Source organism: Ceraceosorus guamensis, assembly GCF_003144195.1.
Source record: "Ceraceosorus guamensis strain MCA 4658 unplaced genomic scaffold IE81scaffold_4, whole genome shotgun sequence".
Taxonomy (NCBI): domain Eukaryota; kingdom Fungi; phylum Basidiomycota; class Exobasidiomycetes; order Ceraceosorales; family Ceraceosoraceae; genus Ceraceosorus; species Ceraceosorus guamensis.
Window position 1 is genome coordinate 657,811 of NW_020289999.1, and position 16,948 is coordinate 674,758.

Genomic DNA, 16,948 nt, shown 5'->3' on the forward strand with positions numbered 1-16,948 from the left:
CTCCAGTCACGAGTCACATGTGCCGACACTGATCAGCTAGCGTCATTAGCACCGGTAAGCTGAGCATCACCTGCACGCCAGAAAGAGGTGTTGGTGCTTAGCGCGTGCGGACATGTGCATACCGTAGATGCACAGTAGGCGCCGCACCCGCCATCAATACATGTGTAGTGAGTCACGTGACTGGTGCCGAGACGCTTCGTGACTGATAGGAACACGGTGCGGTGCGCAGATCGATCAAGAGGCGCTGGTGCAAATTGCGAAGGCTTTATTCACAAGTCGCCAGTCAGTATAGTGGTCTTGAGTCAGTAGTCACGAGACGAGTAGATTCGTGACTTGAGAGTGCCTGGTGCAAGTCTGATGAGTACGATAGAAGGCGAAGCGCCACGAGTGTGAGTCGGATGGAGTGCCGATGTGCCGCGGACGTTGCAATCACAATGGCAGCGCGCAGCATCAGAGGCGCAGGCATGCAGCAGCAGGTGCATGCTGATCTGAGAACGCGCGGGCGAACCTCCACTCGTGACTGCGCGACTCACGATTCCCGCCATTCAATTCGATCACGAGCCGGATTGCCGTGCGTGGGCTTATGCAGGGTGTGGCCGTGCAGGCGATAGAGGTGAGCGTCGTTGTCAGCATATGTGATTCGAGCGCTAATCGGAGGTGCGAGGAGAGAGGGTTGTGGTCTCCCCCCCCCTACCGCTACAGTACAACCGATCAAGTCGGATCGGCACCACCTTGAGCCACCTTGACTCTTATTCGCCTCTCTTTATGACATACCAGCATCGCATTTCGCTCTCAGGTGCGCCACGACTACAGGACTCTCGCCCGGCAAGTCACAGGCTGGCATCCTCCACAACTCATCAGTCACCCACTGCGGTCTGGTAGCTCGAAGCGCTTTGATCCTGCTCAAAAGGCACGTTCGCACATCTGCAGCTCACCTACATAGGTGTTGTGTGGCCAGACGTTCTAGCTCGGGGTGGAGCGTCGGACTTCCTCATCGCGCTACAACAAGATGGATAATGAGGCGGACGAGTCGACCAGAGGAAGTGCAGGAGATGCGAGGACACAGAGAGAGGAGGATTTGGCAGCTATGAATGGTGTGCTTGAGGAGATGGTGGAAGAATTTCAAGCCTTGGATGAGATGTCGGATGAGGACGAAGAAGAAGAAGAAGAAGGAGATGATGACGAGGAGTATTTGGACGGCGAGGAGGGACTGGAAGAGCTTGAAGAAGATAGCGAGTATGAGCTTGCTTTGTGAGTCCGCGTAGGCTCCGAAGTCGCGTCGAGCAAATCTGAAGGCACTCTTGCTTTCTCAACCTGTAGGAATTCTGAAGAGGAAGGCGCGCTAATGGAACAGCTTCAAGGTGGCGAGGGTGATGATGATGGCAACGATGACGATGACGATGACGAGGAGGAGGGCAGTAGCGAGGATGATCTCGAGATGCAAAGTGCAGAAGCGGGTGAGGGGTCCGCAGGAGCAGGCGAGGGCCAAGATGCAGAGCACACAACGACCATCGACCTCAATGGTGAGTCAAGCAGTCCCTTGACTTTGACTGCGCCTCTTGCGAGTATGCAGCTCATGTCTGGCTTGACTGCCCCTCACATCAGAGTTACTCGCCATGCTCTCGGCTCGTCGGAATGCGGCCACTCAGGCTGGAACAGCAGGCGCAGCCACGAACCCGATCGGAAGAGGCAGCCTTTTGCAGCTCTTGGCTGGTGCGATGTCTGGCAGACGAAGAGGCGCTGCGTTTGCTCGTGACGACGATGACGACGAAGAAGAAGAAGATGACGATGACGTGAGTTGCTGCCGCCAGATCTTGCGACATCTGCAACATGCACCGAGACTGACAATGTTGCTCCTGTCTTCTGCTGCAGGATTACTACCCGTACGGCGCCCGCGCACGAAGACCAAGACCAGGAGAACTCTGGACTAAATGCGAGGAGCCAATAGAAGATGGGCAGGAGCTTGCCAGGAGCGGGGCATTTTCGCGTGTGAGTCATTTCGCACGCTGGCATGCATGCTTCATCTTGCAGTCTGACGAGCCTACACACCCGCTTCACACCTCACTTCTTAGCCCACTGCGAGATCCTTCAATCCCGATCTCCGTAGCGCTTTTCATCCCTCTTGCAACCTAGCAAGCAAGGTGCACGCCCGTAACGCTGCAAGGAAGCCCGTCACGAAGTCAGATTTGAGCGTGAGCCTTGTACTGAGTACCATACGTCGCAGCAGTACAAGCAGATGACTAATATGCTTGCTGCCTCCTCAGAGACACGTCCCAAACACAAATGGCACGGAAGTGGCAAAGTATCCTGCCCGGGTGTACTGTGGACAGTACTCTGATGACAGTAGCTTCTTCTACACATGCGATCAAGTGAGCGGTTCTGTCAGCGGTATCAGACCACTTTTCAGGCTTGTTCTGGCCGCTTATGTTCCTTGTACTCTCTGAATCAGGATTTCAAAGTGCACATCTACGACACTTCGGTAGCACCTCAGAAACATGCTCGCGCGGTTACCAGCACAGGTGGCGGTGGCGGTGGCGGTTGGAGAGGTCGAACATATGAAGAGACGCACGAGACGAGCTTGAAAGTCATCAAGACCATCAATGGACGTGCAGGTCAGTGGACCATCACTGATGCGCACCTGTCTCCCAACAATGCGGTGAGTGTGATCTTCTGCAGTAGACGTCTGCGGCACGAGTCTTTTTTCGCTGACGCGCTCCAGGTCCTCCTGCTACAGTGGATGATCTACTCGTCTATTACACCATTCGTCTACCTGGTGCCTACACGAGTGGACGAACAGCAGTCCGGCAGCCAGTCCGACAAGCAGGTGCTGCTCGACTTCAGCGGAGGAGACGATGATGCAGGGGTGAGATATCGCAGAGACGGAGTGCGTCCATGTGTCTTGACTTCTCGAGCCGCAGTTGCTCTCGAAGGCTCTCGCATCGGATCTCCGCTGATGCGCAATCCTCCACCCGTGCGCAGATCTGGTCCATTCGCTTTAGCGGCGACTCGAGAGAGATCGTCGCTGGAGCCAATCAGGGATCTATCAGCGTATTCGACATAGAAGCTCGCAAGCGAGTACTGCGCATTCAAGCTCACTATGATGATGTTAACGCCGTCGCATTTGCGGACGCGGGAAGCAGCAACGTCCTCATCAGCGGCAGCGACGATTCGTTTGTCAAAGTGTGGGACCGACGATCACTTTCTGGCGGGAAACCTGCTGGTGTCTTGCCTGGTCATACCGAGGGCATCACCTATGTCAGTCCGAAGGGCGATGGAAGGTATTGCATTTCCAACGGCAAAGACCAAAGCGTGAAGCTCTGGGACCTCAGACATATGTCTAGCAGTTCCGACTTTGATTCAGACCCAGTATCCAACTACGACGGTCAGTATTTCGGCGGTCTGAGGCTTGTACAGCAGAACATGCTGACCGACTTGTTTTTAATGTGACATTCGCTAGTCGGCGTCAGCAATTGGGACTATCGCAATATGTAAGTATTTTGCTTGCCTCTCGCTTGTAGTGGCCCGTGTCGCATGCTTATCACGTATATCCTGGAATGCAGGACCTACAAGAAACCACGACATCAGCGACGTCCAAATGATAGATCGATCATGACGTATAGAGGTCATAGTGTCTTGCACACCCTGATCCGATGTCATTTCTCCCCGAGCGCTACCACTGGCCAGCAGTACATCTATTCAGGAAGCGCGGATGGCAGGATTCATGTTAGTGTGGTGGAGAATCTAAGCTTTCACTCATCAGCTTCGATCACTGCTGACCCCACGCATATTGCTGCGACCCTGTCACCTCTAGATTTGGTCGTTGGACGGTCGAGTGGTTCAGGTGCTCGATCGAAATCTAAGTGTGCCCATGCACCGCTCAACCCATTCTGTCCGGGGGGAAGGACCACTGGCTGCCGATCCATCAGAGCCCGTGCTGGGGCAGTCCGAACTGCAAGAGCGAAGGCAAAACTCTGCGGGACGTCACCAGAGCCACGGAATGGGCTGGGGCAGCACCGGTGGCGGAAGCACAGTTCGCGATGTGAGCTGGCACTCCAGCGAGCCTAGCTTGATGTCCACTAGCTGGGAACCTTCGGGCGGAAGTGAGTTTGGACAAGTGTTCCTGCCTCATCGATTTGACTATGTCAGATGGCTGCTGGCTGACCTGTTAAATCACCTTGACGCTCTACACCCTCAGGTATCGCGAAGCACGAATGGAAAGCGTTTGGCACGAACGGCCTTGGCTTTGAAGACGCTGTCGAACAGACTCGCCTCGAAGCAATGCGCGAATAGAGACATTGCCCTGGCAGCTTTGATGCGCCACTTTTGGGCACATGGCCATTCACGTTTTCTACATTCTCCTGTCGACGTCTCTCCCTGCATTCTGGCATTCTGCTGTACCGTATCGCACTCTGATCCTCTCTCATTCATCATCCTTAGCTGATTGGAGTCCTGCATTTGTTCGCGACATGGCCGTTGGACATCACCGGCCGTCGACCGAGCACCTCAAGGCAAAAGGTGCCTCTCCTGCGCGACGCAGCGCGCTGCACCGCATGCCCTATCCATACGAGAGTCGGTGGGAGCCGAGAGAGTACCATGACTAGGTCAGGGCGTTGCAAGCAGGACGTGGCTGCTAGCTCGCACTGTACCTACCTCGATTGACAGACTATCATAGCGACGGCGTGGCGGGCCGTTCGCGCATCTGTATGCCTTGACGACCCGTGCTCGCTGCCAGCATGTATATGCTGCATGGCATGGATGGTCTTGATGACTCGCACGGATGAACACAAGCATCAGTTGATGCATGCAGAAGTGATGGGCGCGCGCGCGCGGGCGCACCGCGGCGTGACCGCGCTGCGCAGCCCAAAAATTTTTCTATATAGCTGATGATGTCGCGCGCGGCGCGCGCGCGTGCACGCGCCCTCGAAGAAGTTCTTCTTTTTATTGACGCGGTTGCAGCAGCGTATATATATGTTCATCGCAGCTATATGTATAGAGACAGAATTAAGAGCCTCAGTTGTCGTTTGGGGTGTCGTAGGCGCTGCGGGCGTTCAAAGAGAGGGAGCATGGTATGCGGGCCGGTCGCAGAGTCGCTGCTGCTGCGCGAAAGAGGCACATATGATTGAGGGAAATAATGACATGAATAGCCTGATGAGTCGGCTCAACTCCAGGGAGGCGTAGATACGGGAACGAAAGTCCGACCTCAGTTGCTTTGACGATGCGTGTTTGTAGACATGCAACTTGATTGGGAGTCACGGGTGTGCTGGAGACTGTGACTTGAGTAGCCATACATGATGAACTGCAGTCACAGTCACGAGTGGCCAGGCGAGTTCTGCACGCTCGAACTTGAGCCTGCTTCCCCCACGCCATGCAGAGGAGAGAGGCGAAATGAAGCGGCGTAGGCGCGGCGCTTCATCAATCTTCGCGCGCGCGCGTGACGGCTTTTTTTTTTCTGTGCGAGTCTGGCGCATGGACTCGCCCGGCACGCATGCAAACCGTTGCGCACTTTGGTGTCGACTTGGGATTTGATTCACGATTGCAGTCGGGTGCTCAGCTTTCGTGACGCAGAATTCTCGACTGCCTCTACATTCGTACTATCACCTCATACGCAGCCCTCCCAATCCTCGCACTGTCTCACCCGGCCCATCTCGTCTCTTGCCCAACCCGCCGATAGCTCGCCTCACGTCCCTGCTAGCCGTCCAGCATTTCGACCTCCAACCGCCAAAGATCCCTGCCGCCAGCCTCCTGCCGTATCCTACCGACTTGCACAGACAAAGAGGTTACTTTGCCTCTTCACACGATACAAGCAGCGCTGGCGACCATTCAAACCATCGCCGCGCTGTCTTTATAAGGCTTGAACCGACCGCGCCGACGATATGAGCTCACTCATTCTTCGTGCTAGCCGAGAGGGCGATGTGGAAGCACTTCGCACCGCACTCGATCAGCACAAGGAACAAATTGTGGAGCTTGTTGAGGCGAGGAACGAGGAGGGACTAGGAGCGCTCGCTTTGGCCGCGAGGGCAGGTCACGTCGAGGTTGTAAAGGAGCTTCTTGCCAAAGGTGAGTCTGCCGGACCCCGGCTCCCGCAGAGTATTTTTGCAGAAAGCGACGCCGAGCAGTGAAGGCGCAAGCTCGTCCAACTAAGCACTGCGTGCCCGTGCGTCGGAGGGGAAGCCATCTGCGGTCGAAGGTCTGAGCAGCTCCAGTCTGGTCTCGCAAGGACTCCTGGGCATGAAGCAGCTTCTGAACTCCAAACAGCATGCCAAGCTTTGCGCCACGAAACGCAATGCACTGATGCCTGTGGCCTCCCTTCTACCACTCACAGGTGCCGATCGCGCTCAGGCTGTTGAGCAAGGGCATGGCAAGGATCATGCCGAGATCAGTGCTCTCCTTTTTGGGCCTACGGAAGGGTCGGGAGCGGCGCCTACCGAAGCCCATCACGAAGAGGTGCAGGACTCATACCCTGTAGACATTCATGGCGGGCAGCAGCTACCCAACGGTGCCATCAGTTACGTGAATGCCATGCCAGGGATGTATGCGCAGCAGCATGGCAATTTTGTTCCGCAGCCTCCCCTTCCCTACCACGAGATGGGACCCTATGGCGCTCCTCCTGGCGCGCACCAGCCACCTCATGGCTTCTACGCTGATGGACCAGTTGCTCACTATGGTCCGTTCTATGGACATCCGGCGGGTCCCTTCCGTGCCCCACCGGGAGCTGGGCAGCCTGTTCACCTCGCGGGCAATGGAAAGCCGGATGGCCAACACGGTCGTAAAGACTCCTCTGCCAACTTGCCCCCTCCCGACATTGCTCGCAGCATCCCATGCCGCAACTTCCCAAACTGCCGCTACGGGGATCGGTGCGCATTCGCACACCCCGTAGACATTCCTATGAGCGTTGGTCAACCTATGATTCCTCCGCATTTGGCCCCTGGACCCCTCTCGCCCTCTGCTCTTCCCGCTGGGATCACGCCCGGCGAGGCAGAGCAACATGGTCTTTACTACCAACAACCCATGCCGTACGGCTACCCCGGCTACCCGCAGCCTGGCTTCTACCCTGCTCCACCAGGCGCTCATCATCTGCACTTTCCTCCTGGAGGGGTGCCAGTTCCTGTGCAGCTCCAAACCATCGTCTCAAATGGAGCGCCTACTGGTGAGGCAGACGCGGTTGGGCCGGTCCTTGCTCAAGAGGACACTCAGCAGGAGAATCGCGACCTCCCGACGGCTCCTGCGGAAGGGGCGCAGATCTCGGAAGCCGTCGCTTCGAGCCCAGCCCCAGCGGTAGCCGCCAATGCCGGCGATGCGACACCTCCAAGCGCACCTCAGAATGCAGACAGTACCGACGCACCCACCGCAAGCAGCCCCCCTACAGGCGGCGACGAGTCGCCAGCACCTCAAGCAGATGCACAGGGTCGTCCGCTGCACCGCCGCCAGTCTTTCAACTCGTTTTTGCATTCTCACGCCGTGCCTTTCCAGCCTTCCGGTCACGCTGCGCCGATGGTGGATGCGAACGGAATCCCTACTGGCGTTCATGGACATTTTGCTGCCGGTCCGTCCAACTACCGTAGCAAGCCTCGAAGGGGCGGAGGCCCGTTCGGCGCACCTCGAAGCTTCCGCGAAGGTCGGCCACCGTGCACCTTTTTCCCTCAGGGAAGGTGCAGATACGGTGACAAGTGCCAGTTCCCGCACATCCTCCCAGATGGGACCGATGCTCGAGTCGCGGAGGCGCAACTTGGACAGCCCTCCCTTGCGCCGCAGGCGGCTCCTGCTGCCAAAATGCCAAAACATGCGCGAGTGAGTCCATCTACCTCAAGCTTGCCTACCCCGCCCATTGCAGCGGCTTCATCACCAACACTGGTCAACGTGCCTAGCGGTCCCCAGGTCAAGAAGCCGCCCACAAAGCCGAACGGGATCGCCAACGGAACAGTCGGTGATGATGCGGCGACGAGTTCTGAAGCCACCGCTGGACCCTCTGCTGGCGCAGCAGCAACACCGCCTACGCGACCGACGGGTCCCAAGGCTGGTGTCAATGGCCAAAAGACCGGTGCCAATGGCAAAGCGAATGCAGGGACGGGCTCTCGAGCGAATGGTTCAGCTGGACCACCCAAGAAGCCTACTGCTCAGAAGTTGCCAAGCGCCAACGACTTCCCGGCCCTGCCATTCTCACCCAATCCTCAGCAGCCGCAAGCAGCCTCTCCTTCAGCACCGAACGGATCAGGAGCAGCGAAGTTCAACTTCTCTGCTGTGCTCTCTGCACCTGCGCCGCCAAAGCCTGTGTTAGCTCCCTCTGAGTCCGCGCCGGTCGTCGAAGCGACCTCCAAGGCGAACGAGGAGGAGAAGACTCAGAAGAGCAAAAGTAGCAAAGCAGAAAAGAAGCAACAACACAAGGCTGCTTCTGGGGCCAACTCGACTGCGAAGACGGAACAGTCCAATGAGCCCAATGGCGATGCTCAGCCGGACGATGGCTTCACCCTGGTAGGCCGTCGAATCGCGTCTACAGCCACCAATGTGTCTTCTCAGGTCTCATCGCCGCCTGCCGCCCCCGTGTCCGCTGCCAACAATGTGCCGGACAATCTCACGACCTCAGACAATCTTGCTGCCCCGTTGACTGCCGTCGGCGCATAGTCGTCGAAATTGTGCAAATTCCACACGCTTCCGTTGAGCGGAGCAGCTCCATTCATCCTGACCGCAGTACCCCCCCTTCTCTGTCTCGTCACCCACGTGAACTCCAACGAAAAGGATCGATCAGATCCACCGAGCCTCCTGCTTCTTTCCGATACGTCGCCTCTCGCAAAATCACGACTCGTCCGTCTCACATCTCACGACTTCGCTCTCGGTCTCGATGCAAGTTCGGTCTCTTCTCCACCCAGACTCTCAGCGAGCAACAACTCTTTCGGGCTCACCCTCTCGCGTAATATCTTGGCTCTACTTCAGCCTCGCTCCCCGCCGACCTCCCAAGGACTGAATCCAGTCGCATCTTTCGGCGTTTTCTCTTTCCTTTCACCCCCCTTTCCTTCTTTTGGAACTTCTTTCGTCTTCCAGCACCTTTCGTCTCGCCCATGCACAAACCAAACATACTCGAATACATCTATGCCATCCCCCATTCTTGTCGCCCCGCAGCTTTGCCAGATGTTGTCTGCTTCACGCCAGCGCTAAATTCCGATCGTTGTCTGTGCCTAGCGCGCGTCGAAGATGCTGCAAACAGGCCATTCGAAGCATGGCTGGACGAAGTGTGTGTGTATTGCAATTGATGGAAAGAGAGCGGGGCGGGGGGGGGGGGCGCTTGCTAGTAGTACACGGAACGAAAAGTCGACGCGAGTTCACATCTGTTGAGCCCAGGCTCGACCCAGACCGCTCATGCCGCCCATCGGCTGTGCCATGCCTGCACCAGGTCCCGAACCATGCATGGCGTGCTTCTCCTCGATGGACTCTCCAAGCCTATCGATTTCCTGCACCCACTTGTGCAAAGCGTCGTACCGCCTGCCAGCCAGCGTCTTGCCTCCTCCCGCCCCCGCCCCCGCATCATCCTTGGGATGGATGATGAGCCTGGATTGCACCGCATCGATGCGTCCTGCAATGCGACCATCTAGAATGAGTACCATGAGCAGCTCTTCGACTGCCGCGGTGGTGATGTTCAGATGCTGCAGTCAAGAGGCGCAGCGGATGCGATGAGATTCTGCAGAGTCGAGACGGAGAAACCTTGCAACTCACCCTCGCTAGGAAACTAAGCTCCACACGCGTATACGATTGGATCAAGTCGATGAGATACTGGGTTCGCAGACCCTTGAGCACTTCGTCGATATGAGCTCTGATGAATGGATCGTCCATGATGGTGGCCCGATTCTCTGAAAGGGTCTTGATATATGTCAGCCAAGTGGGCGCGCACAAAGCAGATCATGTGTCGACGCACCCCTCAAAATCTTCTCTGCTTCATGCACTTCTCTGCGCTGGTAAGCCGCCACCAAATTGGTCATGGCGACGATTTGAGGGTCGTTTTTGTATCTACGTGCGCGGGCTCCGAGCTCTCAATGCCAGCGCAGGCCATCGCCTAGGCCTATAAGATCGAGTCGTCACTTACGGCTTGGTTTCCTGACTGTCGAACGGATTGATGTCTGAACCCATGAGCATGTGCGCGAGAACCAGGTATTTTAGAACAGTGATTCGCTGAGGGCTACCAGCCTCATCATACGACAAGAATGACTGGAAGAAGTCCATCTGCGCATCTTTCCAGCGCTCTGTTAAAGGGAGGGAGATGTGCCAAACATGCCGTGTCTGAGTGACACTCCAGGTCTGCCAGTCAATGAGTCTGAGCACTCACTCTCGGCCATGTGCATCTTGCCGCCGCATTCTCGAATAACGCCCATGATCCTGGGATGTGGAATAGCACTGCGCACGCTCAACGTCGCATCGTACGTCTCCTTGAGCTTCTTGAAATCACGCATCTCGTCGTACATCAAAATTTCTAGCGAGAAGACTTCGAGCAACACAGTTGCTCTGCTACCATCGCCTTCGCCAGACTGCTCTTCACAGTGAGCTCGTAGATCTTTGAGAATCTACAATGGGGGCAAGATCACTATGTGTCAGGTGCCGCAGTTACCTCTAGTCGAGCTTCTCCGATTGGAGGCTTACACACCTTTGCAAGTCTGCCCCATTCCTTCCTCGCGAGCCACAGTCGAGCCAATTTCAGGTCCGTTTTGATGCTCAGTCGCTCATTCTTTGCGCTCTCTAAAGCTGTCTTCGTGGTACTGTAGAAGCGTTCCATGGTAGCCAGGTCGAGCGTTGACCCCTCGTTGCTGTGAGAAATAGCTGAGCCGTGACCTTCTCCCGCAGCAGCAGAGACGTAGTCCAAGATGTTGTTGATACTCTTCTCGCTGTCGGGAAGTAGCGTCAAGAGAGTTGAGCGCGCTGCACAGACAACGTAGGATCAAAGCACGCATCACCTACGAGTAATTCCTTGTTACCGCTGATCTGGTGTAGCCCAGCAGCTCTTCGTACGTTTTGAGCGCATTCGCATGCTTTCCTCGCCTGAAATTTAGCTTGGTAGACTGCTTCAACGCTTTGAAGCCCCTGAGATGAAGAGCAGGTAGTTTGTGAGCAGACCGTGATCGGCGAGCAAGCAATCGAGCACTGTGCGCACCAGTCGCCAGGTGTGCCTTCCTGTTCTACGACCTTTCGAAAGTCTGCCAAAGCGCCTTCCGGATCGTCCTCCTTCTTGCCTGTGGGCGATAAGTCCGCAAATTTAGCGACTTCTGCTCGTAGCCACTGACAAAGAGGGGAATGTCGCTCACCTTTGGCGTTGTAGTACAAGTTCTCGATGTCAGCATCTCCGGCATCCCCATCGTCCTCCTCGTAATCAAAATCGTAATCCTCATCCGCCGCATCATCCATCAGAAACTGCGTGTATGCGTGTGTCAATCAGTTGCAGATCGTCAGCTGCCTGGGCCCAATCCCGCATCGCGCTGTCCCCTTCGGATCACAAACGCACCTCATCGTCCGACATGTTCGATCTTGAGCGGCCTTAGAGATCCGTGCAGAGGAACAGGGGCCGCCCGACCAATTTGCAACAACAGCTTGCTGCCTCGCGACCGTGTACACACGAGGGTGTGAAGCTGAATGCACGCGCCGAGCGCAAACCCAAAATGCAGCGCTGATTTAGATCTGGACTGATGAGTCTCTGTCGATCGTCCCAAGTACTCGAATGGACATGGTGAATCTGCTGCAGGGGCTGTTCATCGTGACCGCCACGACTTTCTGATCAGCATCATGCACGGATCTCCACAGCTCGCATCTCGATGGCCTTTGACGTCACGTGTCTAGATGTCACGTCCGTGCGCACTTTTGACTCTTGACTCTTGACTCTTGACTGTGCAGATCAGCCACGTGCTGCTTTGAGGTCGCCTGACAAGCATCAGCAACTCCAGACTCACGACTCGCGACTGACGACTCTGACTGTACCGTTGCGCTGTCCAGTCATGCAAGATGCGAGCCGTTGCCGGTCAGCACCGGTACGATCCGGAATCACATGCGTGAAGAACCCATCCAATCTTGCCGCACGATACGAATACCACCCACACACACGACTCTGACTCGCGCCTGACTTCTCACGATGTAGAGAATCCCACCAGCCAAATGTGAACCCCATGGCGATACGTTCAGGTGCGAGCACAGTCACAGTAAGGTCTCACGCAGAGGCGGACACGCACCGCTCACAATCGCAATGAGCCGACGGGCACGCTCGGCTCATGCACCCCCATAGCCAGGATCGCAAGCTAAGCTTGTGTCCCTCATGTCGTGAGCTGGCCCACGTTGCGTAGCGCGATTTGCGACATATGACTCTAGAGACGGGTGAGGAAGCAGCTACGGAAGTCACGAGTCATCGTGCTCACTGCTCGACCACTCATGCTTCAGTGACGTCTTCACCCTCGATTTGTGGGTCAGCATCTGGCCTTGGTAACCACTGCGGCCTCAGCGAATGCAAGGTCAGCAGCGCAGCTGTCTCCTCTTCGCGGGTCGGGCCTTAATTCGAACATCATGTTCATGAGAGGTCATGAGAACGTTGAACATTCGAGCCTGGCTCATATCGGCTGACCACGATGGTGAATCTCGTTTGTTCTCGTGTCTACGAGCGTCTCCACAATCAAGAATTGAATGCTACCAAGGTGAAATGCGACGTGACTCGTGAACTCGACATCTGCTGCCATCTTCGACTCCTTGCTCTTCTGAGCCCAGCGTACGATTCAATATTGAGGCGCGCTTCGACTCTAGATCTTGATTGGATGCAGTAGTAATCGAGGGTCCCTTGCTGCATGTTCGAGCAGAATGGGAATCAAATGACAATCAATCTGCCTTTGCGAGCTTCTATGCGGGCGAGATGCAGAGATCATGCCGGTGCTGTGCTACGGTACGAGCAGTACCGCACTGGTGACTCCTGGTGATGTGAAGGTGCACGCTATAGTCCGGCCGGGGATAATCACAACCGGGATTGGGATTTCGACCGGCTTGATAGTGGCTGAGTGCCAAAGCATGCTGCGGCCCGTGGGAAGGGCGAAGAAGTCTGTTGGGCATGAGAGCTGCTGCGTGCGGATCAACCCGAAGGAAGCTAAACAGACCGTTTCCTGCACGCAAGCAGTAGCCTCGTCAGCTTTTACTCACCGCTCCCCACTTTACAACCCTTCGAGCTCGCTTACATTCGATTCAATCTGACCTTGCCAGCTCGCTTCATGCGCTTGAGCGGTCACTCAAACAAGAAATAGAAAATTCACGATTAGAATCTTCGATTGCCTTGTCCTGTAGACGCCCCCCGCTTACGCACCCTTGACTGTGACTATAAGCAGCCTCCCATCAGACTCAAAACTTTCACTCTGACTAGAATTCACAGACAATCAAACTCAATGAAGAGTTGTGCCAATTCAAATGACATTGAGACCCATTTTGTGATGCCCTGCATAGGAACAAAGCTTCAGAAAGGGTAGGAAAGCTTGCTGCGATTCAGTTCAAATTCGCGTCGTTGAATTATTTTGATTCAAATTGCAAGCCGGCTGCTAGGAGAGGAGCTATAGAGGAGGCCAAACCATGCAGCAAGACGCCGCACGCGCGAAACCAAGTGCATGACGGGTGACGTCGCAGTGGGCGCGGAAATTGCGCTCGAACAGCATGCAGCGCAAGAGCACGCAGCACTCAGACTCAAGACTGCAGCAGCACCGGTGAGACCAGTCCGGACACGGACGGTACATGCTGATCGAGCGCGGCGTGTGCGCGGTGTCAGCAAGGGCGACGCGGGCATATAGCTGTAGCAGCATATGTGCATCAGCAGCGAGCGCACGCACCCGACCTCTCGCCATTTCGCGCTCGGAGGCGCAGGGCTCGCGCATACCGTAAGGCGTGATTGACGGCTCGTGAGTCAAAGTGTCAGAGGCTTTGATCGCAAAAGATTTGTGACTTGGTCCAACCAAGCTTCTCGCACACTTCACGAGCAATCTGGGCGTTTCCCGTACCATACATTCACATCAGCTAGTTGTTAGGACAACATTGATAGCAGCGACTAGCCACTCGGTGCCGTCGTAGTAGTTGCTATCGCTCGCCACCACACCCCAAGGCGACTCGAACAAACACAGAGCCGCTGTTGTCGCTCCACCTCGAAGGGGTTGCCCTCGGCAACATTTCGACATTCTGATTTTAGCATCATCCTCGAACCCACACGACATCAGCCATGCCATTCGAGGATCCCAACAGCTTCTTGTTCGGACTGAATCAGTTCGCCAGTCCTCCTGGCAACTCTCCGAACGCAGGAGGTGCTGGTTCATCCGCCTTGAACAGTCGACATGACTCGTTGCTCACGGGCTTGGAATCTTTCGGTGAATCTGCGCCCGGCGCCAATGCAGACGATGGTCTGCTTGGGCAAGGCACCTTTGCAGATCAGCTGGCTCTGTGGACCAATGCCAACTTCAGTTTCGATGGTCCGACAGGTCACGCCTTGCTTGCCGATGATGACAAGGACAAGGACAAAGATGGCGATCTCGACGCTGGTCGGGAGGCCGACGAAGCCGATCGCAAGCGCGCTCAGGCTCGCGCCGAGAACCGCGAGACGGAAGCTGCTCTCTTTCAGCGTCAAAGAGAGGCGAACGAGAGGCGTGCTGAAGAAGAGCGTCATCATCAACATAATTCACAGCAGATCAATGGCACTCACGACCAGCACCGCGCCAGCCAGCCAAACACAGCACCTCCGACGCCATTGATCACCCAGCAGCAGACTTACTTCGGCGGCGCGTTGGGCGCTCCCGCACCCAGTCATCAACAGCACGCTCGGAGACCTTCAGAGCTTCATGCGCACAACGTTCCGAGCCCTAGCATCTCTCAGGCCCAGTTCGCGGCCCAGCTGCAAGCACAACTTCAGAACCCTTTTCCAGTCAACAATCCATTCTGGAATGGTGCGGGCAGCACTTCAAATCCGTTGCAAGCCCTGCTGTACCAACAGCAGCCTCAGCACCTTTCGCAGCTACCGGGTCAAGTGGGACAACCTCAAGGCAGGCCATCTCAGCCGCAGCCACCCTTGCCTGGCAACGTCGACCTTAATACGCTGCTCGCTCTCCAGCAAGCGCTGAGCTCCATCAATGGTGGTAGCGGCCAACCTGCATCAGCTCAGGTCACCACTCTACTCGGCCAGCTCAGCAATCCCCAAGTTCAGGCAGCGTTGTCCCAGCTGCAACAACCGCAGCACCAGCACCACGAGAACGGCCAATTCTCGCGAAACGGTTCGCTGAACATTGATACCTCGCATGCTCCGAATGGTATTTCGAACCCTTTCCCGCCTATTCCTGGCTGGCAGCCAAGCGGAAACGGTGCTGGGACACCGCATGCTCCAGAGTTCCATGGTTTGCCAAATGGTGCAGGCCATGGCCCCGGTCCTCTTGGTGCAGTCGGTCGACAGTCATCATTCCAAGGTCGACACACCGGCAACGCTCACGGCTCTGCCGACGAAGGCTCCAACGGCCTTGGCGACGGAGAACGTCAAGCGATCTCGAGAAAGAAGAAGGCTCGCACTAGCCCGGACAGCGGACAAGGCGATAGCTCCGACAATGCTCGCGAGCAAGCTGACAGCTCCGCGGACGCTGATGCTCGTGCCGCTGAGAGGGACGACATTCCTCCATTGCAGCTCATCGACACCGGCAATCCCGAAGCTGATGCCGAGGCGAATAGGCTCGCCATTGAGGAAGACAAGCGCCGCCGCAACACGGCCGCGAGCGGTGAGTGAGGGCGCCATGGTGTGCACGAATATGGCTTGCATAGAGGCTTTGGCTTCTTGCTGATTGATGGCATCGTCTCGCACATCCGTAGCTCGGTTTCGCGTCAAGAAGAAGCAGCGCGAGGCGGCTCTCGAGGCTACTTCGCGAGATTTGCGCACTCGTCTTGCAGACCTCGAGCAAGAGAACAGCCGCTTGCGAACCGAAAATGGCTGGCTGAAGGGACTGATCCACGTCAAGCCCGAACAAGGCTCGGCTGGAGGCGCATCCACCAGCGCGGGAGCAGCTGCTCGCGCAGCCACGACGAGTGCAGGTACCAGTGCCACTTCCAGCTTTGTGCCGAGAGGTACTACTGGTCAGGCTCAGGGCTCTTCAAATGCTGATACCGCAGTCTCGAGGCTCAGGGATACGGGTCTCCATCCCCGCGGCGTGGGAACGGAAAGCGCGACCTCGACCCAAAATGGTAGCGCTGCTCGTGCCTCCAATGGCACTTCCGCTACCAACGGCGCTGCTTCCTCCCACAAGAATGCAGCTGCCACCCCTGCAGTCGCTAGCTCTGCCGCCACCAAGAGGGACCGAGAGGACTAAGCTTGGCCGACTCGAGTCTCTTCGATCATGATCAAGCACGACTGCAACGCCTTGAAACCAAAGTACGATCAATCCGTGCATCTCTCTCTTTTTAAAGTTGTGGCAAATACCTGGTGGTGAAAGGAAAGAACAGGGAAGCGAGATTGTACGATTCTCTTTCTATTATGAAGGGTTTGCGCTCCGGGAATGCAGGCGACCGGGGAGGCGCGATGATGGTGCGCTGGAACACTTTATCAGACACCTTGACTGTCGTTACCGCATCGGCCCCCGTACTTGTGGGCCCTTGCCAATTTCGCTGTGGAACTTGCTTCTCACCCAAGCTACGCCGATCGTGTTGCGTGTTGTATGTAACGTACCAAAGTGATGGGAAAACAAGGGGATTTCTAAGATTACACGCAAAGTCGAACAGAGATGCGACTCCCGATTTGGTCCTGATGTCAATGAACGAAGGGGGGCAGACGATGTTGAGTGAGGTCTTTCCTCTTTCCCTTTCTGACCACACACGTGTTGCCCCGGTCACGGAAAATAAGTCTGCACGTTCGGCGCGGTGAAGAGGCTTGGCCGAAGGCTCTCCAGACTTCGCGAGTCACACATGACTGACTTTGGATGGGGAAAAAAAGAGGGGG

The 16,948-nt window shown here is 56.2% G+C and overlaps 4 protein-coding genes across 4 annotated transcripts; 3 read left to right on the forward strand and 1 right to left on the reverse strand.

The window, feature by feature from the left end:
- Nucleotides 1-1,009: 1,009 nt before the first annotated feature.
- IE81DRAFT_344654 (WD40 repeat-like protein) lies at nt 1,010-4,290 on the forward strand (the record flags this gene model as incomplete). The annotated part of the gene is made up of 13 exons (XM_025515832.1): nt 1,010-1,251; nt 1,321-1,523; nt 1,606-1,793; nt 1,873-1,989; nt 2,073-2,192; nt 2,265-2,369; nt 2,450-2,656; nt 2,735-2,884; nt 2,980-3,382; nt 3,458-3,488; nt 3,561-3,723; nt 3,812-4,100; nt 4,196-4,290. 13 exons carry the CDS (start codon nt 1,010-1,012, stop codon nt 4,288-4,290), a joined length of 2,313 nt encoding a protein of 770 aa, XP_025372922.1.
- A 1,583-nt stretch (nt 4,291-5,873) lies between these two features.
- IE81DRAFT_344655 (hypothetical protein) lies at nt 5,874-8,619 on the forward strand (the record flags this gene model as incomplete). The annotated part of the gene is made up of 2 exons (XM_025515833.1): nt 5,874-6,057; nt 6,323-8,619. 2 exons carry the CDS (start codon nt 5,874-5,876, stop codon nt 8,617-8,619), a joined length of 2,481 nt encoding a protein of 826 aa, XP_025372923.1.
- A 647-nt stretch (nt 8,620-9,266) lies between these two features.
- On the reverse strand, nt 9,267-11,708 carry IE81DRAFT_320064 (PCI-domain-containing protein). Its single transcript, XM_025512910.1, has 10 exons — nt 11,480-11,708; nt 11,283-11,388; nt 11,132-11,210; nt 10,939-11,061; nt 10,628-10,865; nt 10,313-10,547; nt 10,073-10,229; nt 9,905-9,996; nt 9,706-9,839; nt 9,267-9,635 (listed from the first exon to the last, which is right to left on the reverse strand). The coding sequence occupies exons 1-10, from the start codon at nt 11,492-11,494 to the stop codon at nt 9,315-9,317; spliced, it is 1,500 nt and encodes a 499-aa protein (XP_025372924.1). The 5' UTR covers nt 11,495-11,708; the 3' UTR covers nt 9,267-9,314.
- Nucleotides 11,709-13,829: 2,121 nt separating this feature from the next.
- IE81DRAFT_320066 (hypothetical protein) lies at nt 13,830-16,715 on the forward strand. Its single transcript, XM_025512911.1, has 2 exons — nt 13,830-15,737; nt 15,829-16,715. The coding sequence occupies exons 1-2, from the start codon at nt 14,204-14,206 to the stop codon at nt 16,320-16,322; spliced, it is 2,028 nt and encodes a 675-aa protein (XP_025372925.1). The 5' UTR covers nt 13,830-14,203; the 3' UTR covers nt 16,323-16,715.
- Nucleotides 16,716-16,948: the final 233 nt, after the last annotated feature.